The sequence below is a fragment of the Lagopus leucura genome, unplaced genomic scaffold, assembly GCF_019238085.1.
Source record: "Lagopus leucura isolate 7727_CA_CO unplaced genomic scaffold, USGS_WTPT01 Super-Scaffold_100001, whole genome shotgun sequence".
Classification (NCBI taxonomy): domain Eukaryota; kingdom Metazoa; phylum Chordata; class Aves; order Galliformes; family Phasianidae; genus Lagopus; species Lagopus leucura.
Window position 1 is genome coordinate 18,829,497 of NW_024962262.1, and position 24,703 is coordinate 18,854,199.

The window sequence follows — 24,703 nt, forward strand, 5'->3', positions numbered from 1 at the left end:
TAATAGAGTTTAGTATTTCTGTTTTGACTTTGTGATATGGTACGTGTGGCTTAAATATGTATTTCTTAGGAAGTTTTAAAATTTATGTTGAGACTTTATGTTGAGGACATAGCAACAACCTGCATGAGAGAATGTTTGCATCATAAGCCCAAACGTTACTAGAAGAGTTACAGATTTATTTTTGTGTTAGAGAGAATGAACACAACTGTGAATAACCTGTGCAGTACCCTTAAAGAGAACAGATGATCTAACAAATTGTCTGTAGGATGATCATGCCCGAGGTTTACGCTATCCTAGTTTTATGGGAACGTAATTGGGATGCAGTTTATTTAGAAACTGAGTGCTTTGTCTTCAGAGTTGAAGAAAAGCAATGAATTACAAAGAAGTTCAGATGTCTGACTCCAAGTAACTGTTGTGAAGCAGTTTGCAGTCTCAGATCCATGTATGTAAGTTCACCTCCTCGTTCATCTGTTTTGCATTTCTTGATTTTTCTGAAGGATCAGCAATTTTTTCATCATTTGGTTATCACTTGTTTCTTGTCTCACTCAAAACTCAGAACGTAGTTTATCCCAACAGTATCTATTGGAAAGCTCTGCTGATTTTGTCGCAGCTTACATTTTCAGCAGAGGAAAAAGAAAAATTCAATAAAAACTTTATTACTGTTTGTTTGTGTTCCAAGATTTCTGAATCACTTAGTATATTCTTAGTATCTTCAATTCATTGTAAATTGATAAATCTCTTGATCTGAAGTATGCTTTTCGTAACTGTACAAAAACTAACCATTATTTGACTTCTGATGTTTGTTTGGTGAAAATGAACTGAATAGATTTATTATCATTTATTAATTTACTTCTGTTGGAAAGACTGGTCAGGAAAGTGTCAATGGGAGGTTTTGGTTCTGAAAATAAAAAGCCACAAATATTAATGTGTATTTCCATGCCTTCTAGTTTTATGTACCAAAGTTAGGAACGTATTTTCTATGTGTGTTCAGACAAACATGTACCCTCCTAAGGTAAATAAAAGGTTTTTTTGGGTTCTATTCTCTTCTGTTTTTAGCTGATTTTATGGCAACTTTAATTCATTCTCAGTCATTTTTGAGTTTGGCTGTTCTCACATGAGGAAAAAGTCAATTTCTTGTGTGAAAGATTTTATACAGAGCTTGAAGATAGAGTGTAGTGTTGTATTTATAATATACATCAAAATTTCATCTAATTTAAGAAGCAGAAGAGAGAAAGATAGCCCTAGTTCAGTATGTTAAAAGTATATGCAAGTGGTAGGCATTCAATTTTACAGATTCTACATAGAAGTCTTACAGTATCATACTGCAATAAGCATAACTCTTGAAGAAAATTAACAGCAAATATGTTGAATTATTCTGTAATAGATGCTTAAAAAATGTTCTTGTCACAAAGTGAGTCCTTGATTAAGATTCTTGAAAAATATACATCAGTGGTAATTTCTTATTTTTATTTGTGCTTTTCATGCCTCATTTGATAGCAGTTTTTGAAATTATGCCCTAAGGTGCTCTAAGAAGATATAACTTTAAACTTAATCTTTTAGTCCTTTTTTTCTTTTTTTTTTCTTCACAACATCCTTTTCATTCTTACTTGTTCTAGAACTTGAAGAATCCATTTACATATTCAGATAAAGCCTTATCAAAAGCTTAATGGAATATGATAGATGGTTCAAACAATGCTTTTTCATCCAAATATCAGATAACAATATATTGCAGTTTTAAAGATAAGTTTTAGGATTTGGTAGGAAAATTGTGATATTCTACTTCATGGCTATGGTGTGATTTGTTTTTTGTTTTTATTTTTGTGTTTTTAAATATATCTGGAAAATCCTTCGGTCTGTTTTTGATTGATACAAGTATAGGTAAGTAGAAACTACAAAAATCAAGACTTAAAATACTCAAGATTAAAACTGTGTGATTAGGCAAAAGAAACAAGTTTGAAGAAAGGAATTTAACAAAGCAAGAGATCATTTCATGTGTTAACAGCAAGGAACAGCTGTTGCCAGCAAAGTGGGCAGTACATAGAAGCATAAAATCTGGCCCAGGAAATGGGAACCAAAATGCAGATGAAAGAGTGTTGTTCATTTTTCAAGAACGGAAACAATGTGTCTTTGTATTGATTCCAGCAAGTTTTCCATGCATCCAGTATGTGGTTGAAGTTAAAATTACAGCTTAAATTGAGTCATTTTATAATACTGAAAGAGAAAATGCTTTCTTGGACTTCTGTCTCTTCTTTCTCTCGTGATTCCTGGCCTCATTCTATTCCTTCACCCATCCTTGTGTAGGCTTTACTGCTCATTCATAATAGCCCACAGAGAGTTGCACACTAATTTTTTATTGGAAAAATTCTCCAAGGATCAATTGAAATACCTTAGCAGAAGAGTGTGGTAGATAGAGCAGAACTTTCTGTCCTTAAATAGGAATAGATGGAGGTAACCTGTTTGTAGATAAACTGATGGAGCTGATCAGCTGTAACCTGCAACTAAATAAGCATGAGCAGAACATGAGGCAGTTAAAGCTTATGTGAATTCAATCCTGCTCTGTACTTTCATCCACATAATTGTTCTTGGAAGTCATGCATGCTATAGTAAAAATATATAAGTACTCTGATTAAGATCTTCCAATTCTAAGCCTAGAGTTGCTAATTTCATATCTGTGTATAAATTCATCTTCCTCTGAAAAGTTCAGAACAAGTTGTTCAATAATTTCTTTCAAGAACACTGAATTCTTATCATTGGTCAGTGCCAAACTACTTTTGGATCTGACTCAAAATAAGTATTCACTCTCAGAATGTTGTATGTTTCTAAACTGTTATTTTAACACACTGATTTGCAATTGAAATTGAAAAACCCTTTCATGAAATACAAACATACTCTACTGAAGTACTGATAGTTTTAAAAGTAAATTCGTTTTTAAAGTATATTAAGTGCTGGATTTACAGCTTCATTTTGCAGCTGTGAAATCCATTGAATTTTCAATGTAAAAGTAAGCCTAGCTGATAAAGTACAGTGCTAGTAAAAGCTCTTGAGAATATATGGGTCCAAAATAAAAAGCGGTGAGTGTGTACATATTGCTATTTTACACTTGTTAAGTCCTCATCTTTCTTATGAGAGGGAATTAAAGTAGCATAAGCATCAGCAGATTTTTATGTCAAAACTTTGAACAGAAGCTGAAATTCTCAGTGATTTATGCTCCCTTCTTTGCTATCTCATTTTAAATACCTAAATAATACTCATATCCATCACTCTCTCTGATGCTTTTCGAATCTGTTACTGCAATAATTTTTTGGTGCGTTTCACTGTTTGCACTGTAGACTTTTTTTTTTCTGTCTGCCAATTGCCCGTGTTTTTTGCCATTGTGCTCGTAGACAGAGTTTTGCTTGCACGTTGGCTACCTACATAGCCAAGTACTAGAAAACTCAGTCCCTGATTCCAGAGTATTTCAATAAATAATACTTAATAAGCTGAAAGAATGAGATGATCAAATTTACTTATTTTATCATAAACTTTGTATTGTAAAGCTTCTACTGTTAATAGGACAAAAATACCCCAAGGAGGTGGCAAGTGTCAGAGGTTGTGGCCAACTTTAAAAAATGTAGTCAGATCTTGTATGTGTAAGTAGGTGGGAAATTGTAATTTAAAATAAGTCACTGATTTGAAAGCAAGCAGCTAATAAGGCTTCAAGATGTGAGACCTAAGTGACTGTAGGATAATATGCAGAGGGGTGAAATTTTTAGGTGGAAGAACACAAAACACAAAGATGAACGCACTAGAGAACTTAGGTTTTGCCTACAAAGGTTAGATGCTGTTCCAGAATGGGGAAGACAGTTTTGAGAATGATCTGGAGAGATTTTACAGTGAATTGAGATAAAGGAGATGGACTCAGAGAAATCTGCAAGATGGAAGTAGAATTAAATAGCAATAGAAAAGAAAGGAAGAGACATCAGTAGTAGATGAGGGTAAGTAATTGACAAATGGTGGAACATAACAGATAAAATTACTTGCAAAATAACAAGAATTGTTCAGTGCAGATATGATTTGACAAAATGTGATTTTTGAAAATATTTGATCTGATCAGGATAAAAGAAATAGGTAAAATGCAAGAAACAGATGTCAAATTGTCATTTGACATAAAGATGTCACCCTTTATGTGGTAACTGAGCCTGTTCAGTAAGTGTGACAGTTCCTCATGGTAGGTGCAATACTCCTTCCTTATTCTTTCACGCATATTAATGTAATCCTTTATAAGCAGCATTGGACCTATCTGGCAGCTGCTGTGCCCACTTGCCTTCTCTGTTCCTGGAGTGGAAAAGTGCAGGAGGACCCTCGCTCCTGCAGGAGGCTGCTGATAGACTAAACTGTTGAGCAAACTGCACTTGTTGAAGTATGAGAGTCAGTAGGTTGGAATAAAAGGGCATTTTTCCTGTGAAGCTGCTTGATCTGACTGAGAAATCCTGAGTTCCATGCAATTTCACAATTTTATTTAGTTACTACTTGGAGCAAGAAAGTAGATTGAATTTGTCAGTAGTACTAGCGGTGTTTTGTCTCAACACAGAGCAAATTTCATCTTGTGAGTGAAAAAGTTCAGATAGCTCCAATAAAAGGAAGATCTATTATAAACAACTACTTGGCTACACCTATTGATGGGTTTTACTGCTGCTTATGAAGGGATAGCTACATTCCAGGAATGTTACCTGCCTCTCAGATGGCCCTTGAAAGTGGGACTTCTGCTCTGTGTGCTCTTCCTCTCTTGCTGGGAAAGCTCACTCAACATTGTTTGAATGGTGCTCAGCTATTAATGCTCCCAGTGGCTTTGTTTAAAGTCCTTCCTTGTATCAGGCACTTGCAGTTTGCATGGTAATTACGTCTCAGAGGTTAACACAGCAATAGCCATGCTGCCTCAAGAAAGATCCGTCTTAAGTGGCACACTGTCTCCACAGTGCACGCTTGGACTAAGAGGGTAGGAATGAGCATTGTTCTGCTCCCAGCACTCAGTGTTTTAGGGAATTTGTGGATAAGAAGTCTCATTGACACTGCTGTTTCTAATGACTGTGGAAGGACTGATCCTCCTGGGATTTTCCTAGACTTTCCTCTAACCTGCTTAATCCTTTGGCCTCCACAGTGTAATTGTGTTTATTGCAAAAATATGGCTTGATTTTGCTTGTTAAGCAGGTGAGGCTCCGCAGCTGTGATTCTAGCTGTAAATGTCTCTGTTTGTTGTAGGAAGGTTGGATTAGACCTTTAAGGTCCTTTCTAACTCAGATGACTCTATGGTATAAGGATATAAGAGAAAAGTCTTTTACGGTGAGGGTGGTGAGGTATTGGCACAGGTTGCTCAGAGAGGTGGAGGATGCCCGCCCCTGGAGACGTTGAAGGCTAGGCTGGACCAGGCTCTGAACAACCTGTAGGCTCATTGTGGGGGAGTTGGACTAGATGACCTTTAAAGGTCCTTTCCAAGTCTGAGGATTCTGTGATTCTATGATGAAGGACTTCAATAGAACTGTCAGTAACTATGGGGAACTCTGTACATAGAGAAGGAGAGAATAGAAAGGTATCCTGTTGACAGCTCTTTTAATTTGCTTCAGTGCTTTTTTTTCATTTTTTTTTTTCAGTGTCTCAAGAAAGAGAATGTGATTTCACACTTTGTTCTTACCTATTGTAATGACAGTGCATGAACTACATGCATCTGAAGATTTCATTCTGTGAATAAAGACAACCAAACCAAAACGGCCGATTTTTTGAGATAAATTGTAGTTTTAATTTGTTCTTACTGAGTTCAGTGGATCAACAGCATAGTTTTTGAAGTTTGATGGAGATTTGCTGCTGTAGATATTTTCTATGGCATATTTACCCTCAAAAAGAGGCTGTTAGGGATGAGATGCAATGCACTAAACAACTTAAATTCTGATCTTTTTGAGATGCGTAGGCTAAGAAAGTTACAAAGGGAAGACTAATGTCTGATTTGCTGCAGTCTCTTCAAAACACTGGTATGCATTTCTAATTTTCAGTTGTACATTTGACATTTAGTCTTCCAGCTTTGTTGAAATCCAATTATTGTTTTACACTTAAAGAATAAGCTGTTATATTTAGATTGAAGATTTTGGAAAGAATCTTGAGAGAACTTGCGGTATTAACATAACTTTATGCTTTTATCTTTTCAACTCTTAATGCTAGTTTAGTTTGTCTTGTCAGTGATGGGAGATGACTACTGCAAAATGTGTGATTTGTTGTTGTTGTTAGACCTCTACTTTCCTATATCTTTCTTTTGGGTAATTAGTCTCCGTGAGCCTCTTTGTGTGTGGGAGCAGTGCTGCAAAACATACGTATGGAAAAAGTCCATAGTTCTCAGCCTGTGGCTGCACTGAAACTAAAATTATTTCATTATTCTCTATTTGATTGTGTTGAAATTCTGTCTTATACAGTTATTGCCGACTTTCAGTAGTAGGGAAATCACTAGCTATGTTTTCTAACTTGGAAAAACAGCTGTTCTTGAAATGCAGCATTGACCATAGACATGTCTTTTAAATATCTGATCTGGCTGTCAGGGATAATGTCTGGCATTATTAGTTTCAAAATGTGTGTTTACCAGCATTTAAGTTGATTCAGCATGAGGTGTTATTTCTTGAGGAAGACTTGGTTGTTTTTCATGGTTTTTTTTGTTTTTGTTTTTTTAATTGTGGTGTTGTTTATAAAGAAATCTAGGCTGTACATTTTTCTTTCAACCTCTTATAATGAAATATTTTTCTGCATTATATGCATGTTGTACTCTATTACCTTTGCTTGATGTTGAGGTTGTTGATGAATTCATAATTACTAAATATTCTTAGTCTATGTTTCTCTGCATTCTTAGATTGTGAGTGAAAGGAAATTAAGAATTATATACTCAATACTCTTCCCAGAAGTGTTTTTTCCACCACATTCCCAGTAATCCTGGTGCCTATTAGAGTTTGGTTTTAGGATAGTTAATAAATAAATGAAAAATTATAGCTACTACCCTTAGAAACTATTTGAGAAACTCCTGCTCAAGAATGAATATATTTATATATATATGTGTATATATACATATATATATTTACAAACAGTGCATAATTTTATTTTTCCATTTCTCTTTGTTAAAAGTTCTGATGCTCTGGAAAATCTTCTCTAGACCAGTTATTTCTGTTATTCTTCTTTGAACACCGTATAATTTGTCAGTGTGTTTCTGGTATTGAGATTCCTAGAAGTGAATGTATTGTGTACAAATGTATAATACATCTTGGTTATATTTATTATTTCTGCTTGTAGCAAATTCATATCTGAATTACTGTCCACTATGCTTGTAGCTTTTTTTTATTATTATTATTTCATCATAGATTTGTGTCTGCTATTTCAGATCTGTGTTTTGAGGATGCATATTGCTAGACTTTGTTCCTTGCCTTTCCATTCCTTAATTCTTATTTAATTTCAAACACATTTATAAACTCCCCTGAACAGATATTTTTCTTCCTCTGGCAGGTTACTAAATTTATTTTTCTTATTGAGTTTGCCTGTACAACTCTTGGAGAATAATTTCTGCTCTAATACATGTGTTTTTTTCTTCCTGCAAATATTTAGTGACTTCTGCTACTGCCTTGAGGACTGAATTTTGAGATTCTTCATTTTTCTTTTTTCTGGATTTCCTAGGGTTTTTTTTTTTTTTAAGGGGCTATTCACTTCTTTTATAAAGTGTTCAACCACACAGAAGCAGCAGTTCCTATGCATGCATACTTTTATTTGTGTACATTTTTAAACGTGTGTATATGTATATATAACTCACATACCTACTCATACATTTAAAACAATGCTATTTACCTACAGGAGGATGAAGAAGAAACATATGAGCAAACTCTAGAATTCCGCAGAGGAGGTGATGGTCAACCAAGGCGGTCCACACGACCTACTCAACAATTTTATCAGCCCCCAAGAGCTAGAAACTGATTAATAAGAATTAAATGGTAAATATATCATATTGACATTTCATTAATGGATTTTGATTTCAAGAATAGAAGACCTGAATTTTTAAGTACTTAAGTGTTTTTCTGTCTTTGTGAGTTCTATGAAAGATCTTTCTACAGATTTGCTATTAGTTGGTTTGTGTAACAGCCCTCAACGCTGGTTAGTAGGCTATGAGTATTTTGCACAAATAAGATACTGTAATTTCTATAACACAAGCAAATATAAAATGTGACATTCCTAAAAAAACCCCGGGGGGGGGGGGCATTTTTTTCCTCTTTGAAAAAAAAAACAACTGAGCAAATCAAATATGCTGTACTGCATTCATTTTACCTTTGAATTTTCTAAATCATTAATTTTCAAATTTTCATTAAAGGTCTAATCCAAATAAACAGATCATTGTAAAGTTGTAATGGTTGATATCTACAATGTCTTTGTTTTGCATCTAATTTTTTAAGGACCAACTGATTTCTTTTTTTTTTCTAGGCTCTTTTGATATCTTTCGTTTCTTCATTCTTTCACCTCTGACTGGCTTATAGATGCTGCTAGTCTCTGCAGCTTTTCGTTTGTTTGAAATGCAATAAATATGATTTTGCTTTTTTAACCATATTCCAACATACTACTTTTGTCTGGGGGACTACTCTCAGTACAAGGAGAAAAAAAAATTACTCTTGACTCTTTCCAAGGTGATAATTATTTTGTATTTTGTCCTTAGCCTAATATTTTCTATTTTAAGTATATCAATCACTATCGATAAGCATTTCATGAAATAATTATAAAATATGCAGAAATAATTTGGGTATATGCAGTGAGCTGTGTTCTAAACTAGCTCTGTCATCTCCGGGAGATGTCAGTGTGATCAGCCTAATGGAATATGCTCAGTATAGAGGACTGTCAAAACTTTTTTGTGTGTGTGTGTTTAGGTAATATTTTTGATACTTTGAAATTGCACAGTAGAAGTTTGGAAGGCTGCATTTGGTTTTTGTGAGGAGGCAGGAAGGACGAGACAGACATCCCAAATGATAATTACTCTTGTATCTCAAGAAGAGTGAAAGATTTGTTGGAGCGTAGGGAACAAGTTTGTGGTAGCAGTGGTAATGGGTGGACGGTTGGAATTAGACGATCTTACAGATCCTTTCCAACCTTGTGATTCTATGATTCTAAGTCTTATAAGACAAAGGTATTCGCTCTCTGTGGGTTTGATTGCACCTTGCTTTGAAAATGAAAATGAAAATGAGCTGATCTCATTTGCCTATTTTGGTAGATAAAGCGATGTCAGGAAACTTTCAGCCTGACAGAGTGGTAATTACATTTATCAGATGTGGTTTACAGTTATCCATAGTACATCTCGTGCTGCTATATATTTTAACATTATGTGGAATTTAGAAATGCATAACGTGACCAAATCGTTCAAGACTGTGGAGCTAGAAAGAAACCAGTAATAGAAATCTATTAAACTTCACCAAAATTAAATGGAAGGTGAAGTTGGTTCCTCTCATTTTAAATGTAGGAAGAAAATCAAACATAGTCCTTTCTGGTTTGTTTCCAGTTCGTATAAACCTTTACAACAGTATTAAGTGAAAAGCTCAAGAATATTGAATGTCACTTCATGGAAACGGATTTCTGTGTTTTTTCCTCCTTTTAATCCTGAGCTTCTGAAAGAATGGCATATACATATTTCTTAAAGCTTTAGATAACCTGTTTGATGAAGACATGATATAGCAGGGGAAATTTTTAAGGAATTTAGTGAGATTTAATTTTACTACAGCTTTTCACTGAAAAATGCTTTGCCAGACCATTAATTGTGACATCACTAAGCCCTGAGAGAAGAGGCTTTATATCCCTTATACTTCAGTATTTTGTAAAATAAATAACTTAAATCATTTTTCCTCAAAAGAGATGTAGAGCCTTTGTTGATGTATATATTATAAATTGGTAAATTGTGTAGAATTTTAATATTGTAATACTTAATATTTAAAAATGCCAAGGTGTGCCCTGTTTTCAGAAACATATCAGGCAATTGTAGAAGCAAAATTTGATGGCCATATTTATAATAACTTTGATAGAGACAGAAGGAAGATAAAGCATATGGTTCATATGGTAGACATATCATCTCACACTCAAACCAACCTGTACGATGTTTTACCACTTCAGAGGATGGGCTTATCAGCACTGGTCCAACAATGTATCACTTCCTCAATTAGTGGATTTTGTGTTGTTGTTGTTGTTTTTAAATGGAGTTCATGTGCTTCTCAAGAACAGTTGCTGCTGACATACAGGAAAGTCCTGTCTTGCTGGTTAATATGTAGACAGAGCAATGGAGTGTTCAGGTCAATACCTCAGAGTGGTACAATTGGCCTAGAAATGGAGGTTTATTAATATCCAGTAGTGAGATATAGGACAGTAGTTCAGGACTTTCTCAGAGCACTGCATTGAGATCCTTTGAATTCATTCTACATTGTTGAGGGTCAAAGTAGCTAAACGCTGGTTTCAGAAGATCTGAAAATTAAGATATTCCTCTTAGAGTATAAAAATACGGGACTTGAAGGCTAGCAGTAATAAAATACTTCCTGAGCCTATGTTTCCTGGGTAGAATGTCATGGTAACATGAAATAGAAGGAAAATAAGTAATCAGAAATGTGTGTTTTGAAGAGTCGTGGATTTTTTGAAGTAGCTAGAAAAAAAATTAAGAGTGTGAAGCTATGAGTGCTTGGTCACTACCTCGGGTCTTCTTTTGCTAAGTGACAGAATTAATCTACACCTTCTCAAACTTGCTACAAAATGTGAAGTCTGTACTAATGGAAAATTTAATTTTGTAAAAAACATTGCCAGCAAATGTTCTTTCCTTGTGTTAAACCAATCATATATAATATATATATATATACGTATATATGTATATGTATATGTATATATGTATATAGCATTGAGGTGCAGTCTTCTGACTTAATTTTCTAAAGACATGTAAGTACAGAAAAGCAGATGAGTAGGCTTTTGGAGGAGGGGAAAAAAGGAACAGCAGTAAAGTTGTACAAATTGTTTTGGGGCTTATCTATTGTTATCTATTGTTGTCTTTTCTTCTTTTTTTTCTTTTTCATGTAGTAATCTTCTTGGGTTGAAGGAAAATTCACTGGCAGCTCCAACTTGATGAAGACTTCTAGAAGAACTTCTGGCTTTTTCCAAGCAACAGGATGAGACAAAAAAAAGCTGATATAAGCAGAAGAAATTTGAACTTGATACCACAGGAGACTTTTTTAAATTCTTAGTTAAATGAAGCTGAATACTTTTTACATATGAAAGAAGCAAATTGTCTTTGCTGCCACCAATAAAACCACAGTGCACTATTCTGTTCTTTGCCTTGCTTTCTTTTTACCGATCATCCATTTTTTTAGTTAACACAACTACTTGTGTGTTTAATTTTTATTCATTCTGAATTGATTTTTGTTCTAATCCTGTCTATTCAAGTAGACGTAAATGTCCTATTTCTCAGAAGCAAGCGGGATTGGGCTTCAAGTTTAGGCTTTAGGCTAGCATTAGTGCAACGTTACGATTTTTCAGCTCATTGTTAAGTGAAGTTCTGAATAGCAGTTGACTTTTTTTTTCTATTTTTCTTTTTCAAAGTTGCTAAAGGCCAAAATTAACAAATTTGCCTTTATGTTTTTTTTATGAGCTATCACTAGAACATTGAAAGGGAGAAAAAATTCAGTTTCAAAAGACATTTTCTAAATAATTTTAGATAAATATTCTCTTCTGAGGAATATTTATATTCTGGAAATAAAAACACTTGAGAAGGTACATGAAAGTAATTTAAGCAAAAACAAACAAACAAACAAACAAAAAACACATGGGTATTTTCCCAAGAAAATAAAACAGCATAAATATGTATATAGGTACACACACATAACCTGTTGAATTGTGGTTTCTAAATTTTCCGTACTTTAAACTCTGTATTTATTGCTTCATATCATTATATTATTTCCAGTTATCATTGATGCTTGAAAAAAATTGTATATCTAACTGTACTTTTAAACCTAAGCTATATCTTTGAATCTTAAGTGATTATGAAAAACAGTTGAAATTCCACTACTTCTTTTAGAAAAGCACCACAAGACTGATGCTCCTTGCAAGCCCCTTTTAAGCTTTATTTTGATGGTTTAATTGATTGATATGGTACATATGAGATAGTTTTGTAAAGACAGAATTGTATTTGATACATGTATTGGTGCTATAAATGAAGTGGTTCAATTAATTCTGCTAAATTTCTGAGTGCTTATACATAATTCTGTTTAGACAGATTAGTCAAACCTTAGCAAGCACTGAATGTTTTGTTGCCTTAATGGATTCTTGAGAATTATAATGCAGCTAATTAGCAATTTTAAAAATGTTTGGAAACTTAGAACACAAGCTGCACAACGTGGAAGTTCTTAGCTATCAGTTGGTACACCAGAAGGCTTGTGTACTTCGTTGGATTTAAACTGGAGACCACTTCCCAAAAAACTGTAAATCACTGTGGTCAGTTCTGCTAAATTATACTAGCAAGTAGATAAGTGCAGATATGATGCATTGGGTGTTAGATGCTTTACTTCCGGAATTATCACTGAGACCACTTATAACAGCTGTTCATTTTAATCTGCAGCCGCAGCATTGTTTTAAAAAACAGAGTGGGTTTTCTTTTCGAATAGACTGTACATTAAATGAGAATCCTATTATCAGCGTACCAAAGCAGTCTCTTAGAGTTCTTCTGGTCTTCTGGTCATTCCTGTTGTGAACTAAATCACTAAATTTAGATAACTGCAGTCAGATTTAGCAGTCTGACATGTAAAAAGTTGCATCATTTTGAAACTACCAAATGTGTGTGAAGTTTACTGTAGGCAAATTAAGTATATTTAAGAACGTTGTTTTTGTTTGGAAAACAGTGAAGCCAATGTCCATGACCAGGTCTTCTCTTCAGTGGTGCTAAGAAACTGGAAAGACAGAATAAGCAAAAAATGGGCAAGTCTCTTTGATAGGAGATGTTGTCTTAGTACGTTTTATTATTCTTTTCTATTATGGTTTCAACTGCAATAATGTATTTTGAAAGCTCTGCCTGTTCTTTAGGATTTGAAGAATCAGTGATTGAGTATGTAAAAACTATTTGCATCAACTTGTTCTGAAAAACATGAATTCATAAATCCATACTCATCGATTTCCATACTTAAAAACAGCATGATGATGTATTTTAAAATTTTAATCAAACTCACAAATACAATTGTTTCCAATCATAATGTTATCTGGTTTACATACATGGGAGGAACATCAATTTATTCAGCCTTTGAGAAGAAGTTATCATTACCAGACAGATCTGCAGAAGTCATGCAAAAGATATTTTGCCAAAAGCAACAGCAAAGGCAAGGTCCTGAACTTTGTGAGGCTACATCTGTATAGCAAAACAAAGAATGTGGAGAACGAGCACTGGATCCTAGTGATCCACACTACCGACTAGCTTACTTTCTGATGCTGTTTTTTTGACTGCTCTTGACTGTTTCCAAGACAAACCTGTGACAAACTTCAACTTTTGCAAGCAGAACATGAGGTAGTCTGTGCCTCTTAAGCTGTGAATAAGTAGATTCGTGGACTTATTTTGCTGGAAATACAGATACAACTTATGAGAATTTTCTGTGTTGAGTTTTAGGAATGTAGTTCTAATGAGAGATTTTCTTGCTATGGACTTGTATAGAACATTTTTACCTAAAGAAAGGAAAAAAAAATAGTCTGACTCAAATTGTTTTTGAAATGGTGTTACAAGCTAGTAACTATATTTAAATAAAATTGCTTCACGTTTTTTTCATGGTTTGAGGTATGAAATCATTTTGAAACGAATGTAGATGCTCTTTTTATTTTAACATTTTCAGAGTTTTATAACAGTCTAATCAGAGCTGTTTTCATTTAAAAATTCTGGCTTGGACTAATATCTTCTGAGAGATATTCATATGTTTAATACTGATATTAATACAGCTTTTGTCACTAACAGGTATTTTCTTGGTGAATCTTTGGAAACAACTGTACAAATCACTTGTCGAGATGCTTTTCCAGGATGCTTTTTCCAGGAAACACTACAGGAATTGTGTCTGCAGAATCTCTGTGATGACTTGTACCTTATGCAAGATGGAGCATGTTGGAAATGTGACTTTCCGAAGTAATATTAAAAGCAGATAGTTCCATTGGGTGGTGAAAAATTGTTATCAGAGGAGGGATAAATCTTATCTTTGACATGCATTTGTGGGGAGATGAGTAAAAGCTTAATGGAAGAAAGAAAGAGAACTTGAGGTCAAGCTGGAGAGATATCTGCAAGACAGCTCTAATGAAGACTAATGAAGAATTGGTCTAATCTTAGCAAGATTGTTGAATGAATACTGGAGAGTAAGGAAAAATCTCCAGTGCTTCTGTGCATGGACAGGAGCATATCCTTCTCTTTACATGACTGTACCTAAATATAACTTTCAATCAACTATTAATTTCATATACAGTCTTTTTCTGTAATTATTTGGCAAATGAATGATTTCAAAGATACAAAGCTCTTCTGATCATAAATAAATTGGGGAAGCATTATCTAAGTGAAGGGGAAATTGGTTTCTTTATAATAAGAGAGTAAATAGGTGTTCTTTAATTTTGGCAGGGCACATAAAGCTTTTTTGTACTGAGGAACTAGAATTGCATATGAAGTATGTTAGTTGCTACACAGTGGAGTAAATTCACTTTCTTCAAAATTGATTTTTTTTAATGTAGAAATTTCTTTGTTTTTCTTTTTTTCTGCTGCTAGTTGAAAGAGTAGAGAGACAATGTATCCTGGTTTCATATTTTTTTTCTAGGTGCATTCTGATGAAATACTGCAATGTTACACATTCTTGATAGCCAAATAGTAAGTGTGTTTTACACCAATTGGTTGGATTCAAGCACATATTAAAACTTAAGATTTAGCAAGTACACATCAAATGAGATACATCACACTACTGCAGTACACTGAAGCCTAGTTATAGCTCCTACTCCTGGTATTAGAATTCAGCCTATGTTGCTCCCTTTTACTCACTGAATTTGGAAAAAAAAAAAAAAAAAAAAAAAAAAAAAAAAAAAAAAAAAAAAAAAAGGCTGATGTCTAATACATTTTTAGGGGAGAAAGAAAGGAAAATTTGCAACAGTTGTTAAATGTGAAAGCATGCAGGTATGAACTTTTGTATCTTGACTGTGGAATCTGATATATTTTTCCTTTTCAAAATTGTTGATAATTCTGAGCAGCTCTTATGTGAAATTGTCACACATGAAAGCAATTGATCCTAGCATTTTAATCAGTCTCTGCTCCCCATGAGAAATCTGACTTTGGTTTCCTCTGGCCCTCTTGCTCTTTCACAGCTCTTAGCAAGAAGACAGAGAACAGCTGGAGTTCCTGGGTAAAAGCTGATACAGGTTAAGACACTGAAGTTGGCTTACAGATTCCTCTTCACTTAATGTGAGAGACCAAACTATGTCCTTGAAAACATGGAGGAAGCTGTGACACTGTGGCTTGCAATTGTTAACAATTCTGTATCAATAGTGTTTTGCAAACTATAATTGCTGCGTACTAGACCCAAGACAAGAATATGGGAAAAAAGTATTTAAATGGCAATGTTAAGTAAATTTTGTTGAATTGTGTGACATCTGCGAAGTATTTAATTTCCTGAAAAGGAGCTTGTATTAGGGTAAAATGCACAATATTTGTAGGAAGAATCTCAAGTTCCAGTTCCTTTGAATGTGTTATCCAGCATGGCGCCACTTTCAGATTTTCTGTTCTGCAATAACATGCTCATCTTGCTGTGAATGTTTTGAAAGCCTTTAATACTCTTTACCTCAGGGGTAGATGAGATGCTGTTATTTCCTACTAGGTCAGGGAAAGCAGCTTGACTCTAGACTGTTTCTGTCCTTTCTGTTGATTTGTGATTAGAAGCTATGGTAGTTATATGTTGTTGCATACCCTTGGTACTAATGGAGGTCACTCTGAGCCAGAACCAAGCCACATGGCCTCATGTAGAGGAATTGTGGGTCATATAAATTGGCTGAGATTTAGCGAGTAACTGAATTCATGTCCTCATCTGATAAAAGCATTGATGTCTTATTTCTTTGTTGTATAGAATTGTACTCTTAGGGCAACAAGTACACCAATGGATGGTCTGCAGTTCTCTGAAAAAAAATGTGTCCAGAGTGTTTGTGTGAACCATGCTGTTCAATTGGGCTTTTTGTATCCTGCAGTCTCTCTACCACTGCATTAGTCAATCTTTTTTTTGGGGGGGTGGGGGTGCGGGCTGTTGGGAGTTAGGTGGGGTTGATTAAGAGAGTTCTGACTTTTATCATATGGGCTGTAGACTTGTATCCTGAACTTCTTCAGCCATTGTGAATGAGAGTCTCCTGAGCTCTCACATTAGAGAATTTTGTTAATTATTTTTGGACTATGATAAACTTATCTCTTTGAAAAGTTCTTTAGCTCTTGAAACCACTTAGCTCAGTTATTCCCAATTACTCCTATTACCAACTTGTTCCAGAACTTAATTCCTCAGAAGGCCACAAATCTTCTAATTACAGCCTAAGCATATTTTATTATACACACTCGTTCTTGTGTCACCATTGACCTTCAATATAAACAGGTTTCACCTGACCCTGAGGTATTTGTAGGCAATTTTTAAGCTGTGCTGAATGAGGGCATGGAAGAATGATATTCTGCAAATCCTTTTCAATAACCTGTTACTGCAGGGGGATTTGATGGCTTGTGGTCCTGTGCACTTATATTGTGAGCAGTGATTTCTGTTCACCTGTAAATGCCTTCATTGAGTTGATGAATTCATTAAACTTGGTAGTTTCATATGCCTTTCCCACAGTTCCAGGAAAAGAAATATTATTGTATAATATTACAGAATAGTTCAGGTTGGAAGGGACCTCAGGAAGTATATCTCTAGGTCGACTTCCTACTCAAAACGGGGGCAGCTGTGAGATCAAATGAGATAGCTTAGGGCTTTATCCAGTCAGGTCATGAAAGTACCCATGGATGTCTGTGCAACTTGCTCCAATGTTCCTGTCCTCATGGGTCTTTCTTTACAGCTGACTGAGCCTCTTCTGTTTTGGGGTATGTTGTTGCCTTTTGTTCTGCTGTGCACCACAGTTAAGAGATAAACTCTCTCAATATTATCTTGTGGGTGTGGGGAAGCTGCTGCTCGGTCCCACTGAAGCTGCATCTTCAGGATGAACAAGACCTGTTTCCTTGGTCTCTCACAAGGCAACCGACTGCAGCCCTTGTAGTAGCCCCACTCTGAATTCATTCTAGTTTATTTATGTCTTCCTTGTAGTGGAAGAATTAAAAAAAAATTGTGTTATTCTAAATGTGATAATTAGTAAAGGGGGTTAATACTTTGTGATACTGTTAAAGCGCATTGCTGGCTTGCATTCAGCTCACAGTTTGCTAAGACCCTCTGATCTCATCCTAAGGAGCTACTCCTCAGCCAGTCAATCCCCAACCTGTATCACTGCAATGGTTTTTCCCTTCTAAAGTGCTGGACTTCACATTTGTCCTTGTTGAACTTCATGTCAGCCTATTCCTTTAGCCTAAGTCCATCAGAATGGTAACCTTGTCATCAAGCATATCAATTTATTTCCCTTCCTGTTTGGTGTCATCTGCAACCTTTATGAGTAAGCACTCTATTGCCTCCTTCAGATAAAGATATTAAGCAGGACATACCCCAGATAGAACCCTATGGCAATTGAGTTGTTATTGGCCTGCTGACAGAATATGCCCTATTAAACACAACCCTCCAAATCTGACCTTCCCACAAGGTTATTACTCATTTGATTATTCACCCATCTGGACAGCAATGTTCTAATGCGGAAACAGAAAGATGTCAGGAGAGAATGTCAGTATGCTTGCTGAACTCAAGGTAAATTACATCTTTTGTTCTTCCTTCCTATACAAATTCACATGGCTTGCCTTTCATCAGTTTATGGTGCTTGCTCCCTGTCACCACCTTCTTTGTGCACTCAGAAATGTGTTCCAGGAGCCTTCACTCCATGACTTCCCAGAGTCTAAAGTGAGACTGACCATATGTGAGAATCCTTCTTTGTTTTTTTTTGGTTTTTTTTTTTTTTTTTTTTTTTTTTTTTTTTGGCTCAAAGCTTGCTTCCTGAGGTTTTTCTTGTGATAAGACTCTGAGTGACTTGTCAAGGAGGCAACTGATGGGTGCTAACTGTGTGACAATTGATATCGCTTTGGGAACATTTGAAAGCCTCTTCCCCCAGAGCTGCTTGTTCTGTAGAAGAGCGGAAGAGAGTGCTCAGGAGTGCTCACTGGCGGAAGATCTGGCTTGTGGCCAAACCACTCCAGCTAAGTATGGGAGGCTGGGGGATGATACCATTGCAAGATACAAGTTGGTGCCTCCCTGCTTCCTCTTATCTGCTGGCAAGGCCAGAAAGATAAGAACAAAGGAGGTTCCTGCTGAGATCCCAGAGCCAGAAGCTGCCACTGCAAGAAGAACTGACTCAACCACCTTGGGTTTGAGCTGTCACTCAAAGGAGAGCTGACTCAACCACTCTGAAGCATTGAAAAAGGGCCATCATCACCATGGTCATGGTCGTCCTTCGTCGTGGTCGTTAATAGAACAACTCTGCCTGACGACCCACCACTACTGAAGATGACTGAACTACGAACCTCGCTGGATCCATGGCGGTGGCTATGTCCCTCTTGCTTCCTATGAAGACTCCTTGCTTCTTCTTTCCTATCTTTTCTATTGCCCTCCTTCCCTTCTCCATTACCCTAATTCATAATATTGTCTGCCCTCCCTTTCCCCATTTCCCTGATTAAGATTTGTAATAAACTGGTTGGACCAACATTTGAACCGTTGCTTCTTAATCTCATGCTGGATATATAGATAATAAAAGAACCTCCTCTCCCTCCTATAAATTGGAGCGAGACATTTTTTTATTGGTGTAGTCGGCAGGATACCTGCTGTGAGAGTGTTGTCCTTCCAGATATAGTTTGAAACTTTTTTTTCTGTGTACACCTCCTGGAGTTGCAAGGAGCGATAGTTTTGAAAACTTAGATGTGAGTCCTTCTCCAGGAAGACCGCTCCATATTCTGAAACTTTACCTTCTATGTGTGTACCTCTCGGGGACGTATTTTGACTATTTGCATTTTGATTAATACGTGTATGCCTCCTCGGGAAGACTTCTCTGGTTATTTGGTGACTGAAGTGCGAAACTTGAAGTGATATTTTGTGACTTAACGTGTGTGCCTCTCCAAGAAGTTTTATTTACTCTATTGAAACCTAGAAAGTGTTGCTTTAGCTTCACAATTTTTGTGCTCCCCCCAAAGAAAGGGAGGAGTGATTGGAGCATTTGCATTTGTTTAGGTGTGGTGTATCTCCCTGGGAGGAGCGGTAAGGAGTAACTGAGCTTTTGAACACGTGTACCTCCTCCTCCCTTAGTATAGATCTTTCATTGTATTAGGAAATGAGTAACAGTATTGCCAGTATGAAAAGTGAAGATGTGTTATTTGACCTTTTAGAAAAGCATGGTGCTCATCCCTCTTTATCAGGGGTGGACTGGGCACGCCAAAATTGGCATAATTTGCAGAGTGTTTCAGACCGCATTAGTGTCTTACAGAATGAGGCTCGTACACGAGCTGGAAAAGGAAAGTCATTTATTTGTGCCGTACTCGGGGCTGCTTTAAAAGCTGCCGTGGAGTTCCGAAAAGCATTCAGCAGAACTCCAAACCATAGAAGCACTACAGGAATCAGAGTTACACAAGAATTCTGCAGAATCAAATAGTGAACCTCGAGGAGCAATTAGAAAGAGAGAAACGTAATTCGGCTTTGTTGTAAATGGCTTTTAAGGAACTGCTAACGTGTAAGCATGCCAGCCATACCGTCACCCACAGTTTGCCTCGAGAAAAAACTTTTCCTCAGGTGGAACTACCAGGAATGCAGGAAAGGCTAGATAAATTAGAAACTCCAATAGCCCCATTGCGTCCTTTGATAAAAACTGAATACACATTCGATAACAGTGAGGATCTAGATCCTCAAATTAATGTTAAAGAAATTCCCTTCTTGGCCACCGAACTAGCAAAACTCAAAAAGGACTTTAGCCACTCTCCAAAGGAATCAGAGACAGAATATGTATGGAGGGTGAGTCTCACTGGTGGCGACCAGATTCGGTTAACAGAAAAGGAAGCAGAAGGTTACTGGGGACCAGGAGTATTTTTAACTACTGGTAACAATCGTGCTCCCTGGTCCTTAACACAAAGGGCTGCCTATTGGGCAGGTGGTCTCAACCCTTTAGAAAAGGGAGACCCTCTTGCCATTACTGGAACTACTGACCAATGAGTAGAAAGCATTCAAAAGGCTACTTGTCTCCAATTGATGTATGATAGAAAGCTGCAGCCACATCATGTATCGCCCATGATGATGCCTGTTGATCCTGAGAGAATGACCCCTTTAATTAGAGGGCTTCCGGAATCACTGAAACCCATAGGCATACAATTACAAGCAAGGATACAAGCTATGTTACAGGGAGAAAGAACCCGGGCAGTGCTAGAAGAAACTGTAATCCCCAACCATCTGCAGTCAGGATGCAAAGTAAGGACGTGGGAGGAGGTAGCCCAAGAGTTAATTAACTGTGGCAGAAAATATGGGCCGGTGGTTTCTTTTCCCAGTAAATCCGAGCCAAGAGGTGTAAGGCTTGCAGCAGCCAGTCTTGCCCCCAGGCCACCTAGCCCAAAGCTCAGTGGGTCTGGAAGGGTCAATGAGACCAATGAGCCAGTAAAAACCAGTAGGCGGAATATCTTTCATAAACGTAATGGACTTTGGATTCTGGGCTGGAAAAAGGGTATTCCACAAAATTTGATGGATGGGTTGACAACAGATAGGTTAGAGAAATTAGTTAACTGGTGGCCAGAACAAAAGCTCCAGAATCTTGAGGAAAGCAAAACCCCAGGTCCTAGGGCCTCTCTCAGGGAACCTGAACAGCTATCCAAGCCATTAGAAAACTGATGTCTCCGCCCCTCCCAAGTGAGCAGGGTGGGGGGCGGTGAAGGGTGGATGTATTAGAAAGCTCACAACAAAGAGGAAACACTTATCGCCTGGGCCAGCCTGTGTCTATTGGCTCAGCTAACCTGAGGCTGGTTTCCCTAACCTTAACGGGATACCTTAACAAATATCCTTGGAAGGCCAAGGACACCGCGAAAAAGGAATATAAAATTAACACTTGCTGGATTGTTCCCTCATTTGTTAACCATATTAACAAAGCCCCCCGCAGAAAAGGGCAAGTCGGTGTCTCGTTTTATTTTTTTTCAGAATACTCCTATGGACCTTGACTGAACACAGAAAGGACTCTAATGTTTTGTGACAGAAATATTGCAAATTTGATCATGTTAGAATACTGAATATACCTCTTGATTACATTTTTGTATTTTGGTTGCAAAAGTACTATGTTTTGTGTTGTGGGTAGTAATGTTGTATCTCTATTTGTTATATTTATTTGTTATTGCCAAATGTATGGTTGCCTCTTTTCACCTTCTACTTTTTATTCATCATGTAACATGTAACCCGAGGCATCACCGAGTGGTGTCTGTGGCAAATTGATATTGTGTGCTGTTGCAACTCTTATGTTTGTTAATTGTATGGTTCCGTGTTTTATAAAATGTGTTGTATCCTGTATGTACTTTGTAACTTCCTCTGCAGATGGGAAAGTCAAGCAGATCAGGGCAACATTTGTAAATAACCCTGATGAATCTCTTGTAAGGATTGTATGAAACTTTTGATTCCCTGCCCCCTTTCCTCCCCCCCCCCTCCCCTCCCCCCCTTTCTTTACCCCTATGCTTGCTATCTTTTTGTTTTTGTTGTTTTTTACTTAACCTTATAACCTCTAATTCAGCATGAAGTATATCATTTAGAAAGACACTAACTTGGTGTCCTTTTCTATTCAGGTTTTAGAGGGAGACTCAACTAGAGATGTAGTAAATGTTTCGGTGTGGAAAAGATGAATTCCCTTCTGTCTTTTGCATATTCCTGTTGTGTAACTAGTGAAGTAGAGACATGATCTTACCATTTTTCTGTACAAGTTAACTTGTGAGCAAATGTTTAGAAAGACTTTGGAAAATAATTATTGGTAGCACAAGTTAAATCTTAGATTTTCTTACTTCCATCAAAATCTTCAAGAAAACATTGTATTTGTGCCAATTCTATAGAAATAAGGAGAGCAAAGACAATTAAGGGTTTAGCTTGAATTAGCTTGAAACTTGACTTTCACAAATAAATCCATCCTTGTCTAGTTTAAAGAAAGAATCACGTCCTACACGGGTATGAGAAATCACGAAACAGAGATGTGTAAACAAATCCATAAAAGTTTTAAAGAGAAAAATAACATTTCTCCAAAACTGGCATAGAGTGAAATATTAGGTGAAAATCCTAAATTACTTCTCTTTTGTTTTTTGAAGAGGTATGCGTATCCTAAAGGTTTTTACTGAATGTCTCCAAAAACACTGTTCAGTTCTTCTAAAGTAGTGGTGATGAGTTCTTATTGCTCTTAAATTAATTGTTTAATCCAAGAATGTTGGAGCTGACCAACATACAGAATAGAAATAACAAGGTTAACCACACACCTGAGATGCTGGATGACTACCTGGGAGAAATGAAAAACTGCAGAGCTCAACTAATACAGATTGCCAACAGAGGCAACAGTTTCCGGGCAGTTTTTTTGTTGTTGTTTTTTGCTTGTTTGTTTTGTTTATTTGGTGGTTTTTTGGTTTTTTTTTTGGTTGTTTTTGTTTTAACATCCTTGATTTTTCTTGAAGTTCTGGGATATGAGACTTCCTGGGAATCCTCCGTGGATCAGGAAGGTGGCAGCTGCTGCCAGGTAAGCATAAGTACAGCTTACTAAGTTAGGGAGAATCAAGCAGCTTTTCTGGCAAGTGCTAGACAGAAGCATATATAGAACTCAGGCCTGGAGCACAGTTCACAGGCAGCCAACAGGTGCAGCAATATATTAAACAAACAAACAAACAAACAAAAAAACTACAGAAGAGGAAGCTCATCTCGGTTCAGAGCATAACCATTCTCATGTGCCAGAGAGCACTTTCCCAGGAGTGGTTGGCACAGTTGTCACTTTGTCTAACCAAACCTTTAATCCCCTTACCGCTCCTTTCTCACTCTTGTTCCTCCCAGGTTCTCTGCCTTTGATGCATCTGGTAACAAGTCCATCCCGTAACAACTCTTCTCATCCAGCCCATATTGTGTTCCACCACCAGACAGAAACCGTCATTTGTGTGAAAGGTGATCCTGAGAGCTACTCCTTCATCTTGATGGGCTTCAGGCCTGAGCAGTGGGGGCTGATCTTTACAGGGACAGACCTGGAAAGGTCTTTGTTCATTATGAGTTCTTAATTTGAGTTTCTGCCTGCCGCTGTGTTCCTGGTGCTCTTCTGATGAGCCTGTCAGTAGTCTGGCAGGAAAGTATTGTACCTTCCCCTCCTGCTGTAGTCTGTAAGCCTGTACATGGGTGCAGATGAACTTATATCACATAACATTATGGGAAGATTGCTGCGGCCCTTCTAGTCTGGAAACTTTTAACTCATTAACAAAGCTGAGTGCAGTTGTTGATATATCACATGGTCAGCTGCCTTCCAGACAAACCTGGACAGAATGGGCTAACAGGAACCTCATGAAGTCCAACAAGAAAAAATTCAAAGACCTACTCCTGGAGAGGAATAGCTCTAGGCACCAGTACACACTGGGAACTATCTAGCTGGAAAGCAACTCTGAGTGTCCTGTTGAACACCAAGTTGAATGTGTGCCAGCCATATGCGCTTGCTGCAAAGGAGGATAACAGCGTTCGTGGCTGCATTAGGCAGTGTTGCCTGATGAGGCCACTCCTGGAGTGCTGGGTCCATTTTTATGCTCTGGAGTACAAGGAAGACATAGACACACTAGAGATTGTCTAATAAAGGGCCACAGAAATGATTAGAATACTGGAATATCTCTCTGTGAGGGGAGACAGAGAGCTGGGACCATTCAGACTGGAGAAGACTCAGGGTGGATCTCAAAACCTTCCTAAGCGTAGGCCTGGGCAAGCAGCTCTGGGTATCCCTGCTTGAGCCAGGGGAACTGGACCAGATGGATCCAGAGTTCTGAGCCAACCATAATCATTTTGTGATAGGGCAAGTGAAAAAGAGAGTTCTGACTTGTTCCAGACCTGTCACTTTTAGGTTTCAAACAACAGTTGAAACATACACGGTGAAACATACACAATGAACAATCTTTCCCTGTGAGGTTATCCAATAGATACCATCTTCTAATTTGGAATCTTCTAGCGAAGATGTCTCCATTTCTGCAAATTAACAATAGCTGGGACAGTCAGCTTAATAGGAGGCCTAGCAAAAGTGAAGCTAATGATAGAAGTAGGCTTCTTTTTCTGTGAAGGCAAAGCGTATTAGTGTTCAGAATTAGAATGGTCATCTCCTTAATTACCATCACTCACAAGGAACATTGGTAGGGCAATAAGAGGTCTCTGCTTCAGAGTAGGAGTTAAAACTTTTTTTTTCAGTAAGAGGGATTTGCAAGTGAGACTGTATGGCAGGGAGTACCTGGCTCTACATCATGTCATGTAATTTTTCTTACTGTAACTACTTGCTGTGTTGTTTTTTTTTTTCTTTGTTTTCTTTTGTCCTGTTAAAATAT

At 37.0% G+C, this 24,703-nt stretch overlaps 1 protein-coding gene and 1 pseudogene across 3 annotated transcripts in view; both read left to right on the forward strand.

The window, feature by feature from the left end:
- TDRD3 (tudor domain containing 3) overlaps window positions 1-11,327 on the forward strand; it is a 99,422-nt gene extending 88,095 nt beyond the window's left edge. For 2 of the 3 annotated variants that reach the window (XM_042867366.1, XM_042867368.1), the window contains 2 exons: window positions 7,852-7,988; window positions 11,086-11,327. In XM_042867366.1, coding sequence (XP_042723300.1) covers window positions 7,852-7,971 — 120 coding nt within the window. In that variant the 3' untranslated portion in view covers window positions 7,972-7,988; window positions 11,086-11,327. Of the gene's footprint in view, window positions 1-7,851; window positions 7,989-8,472; window positions 8,682-11,085 lie in introns of those variants that run through there. The other variant, XM_042867367.1, reaches the window with a different exon arrangement.
- An 8,026-nt stretch (window positions 11,328-19,353) lies between these two features.
- On the forward strand, window positions 19,354-21,020 carry LOC122177205 (annotated as a pseudogene).
- Window positions 21,021-24,703: the final 3,683 nt, after the last annotated feature.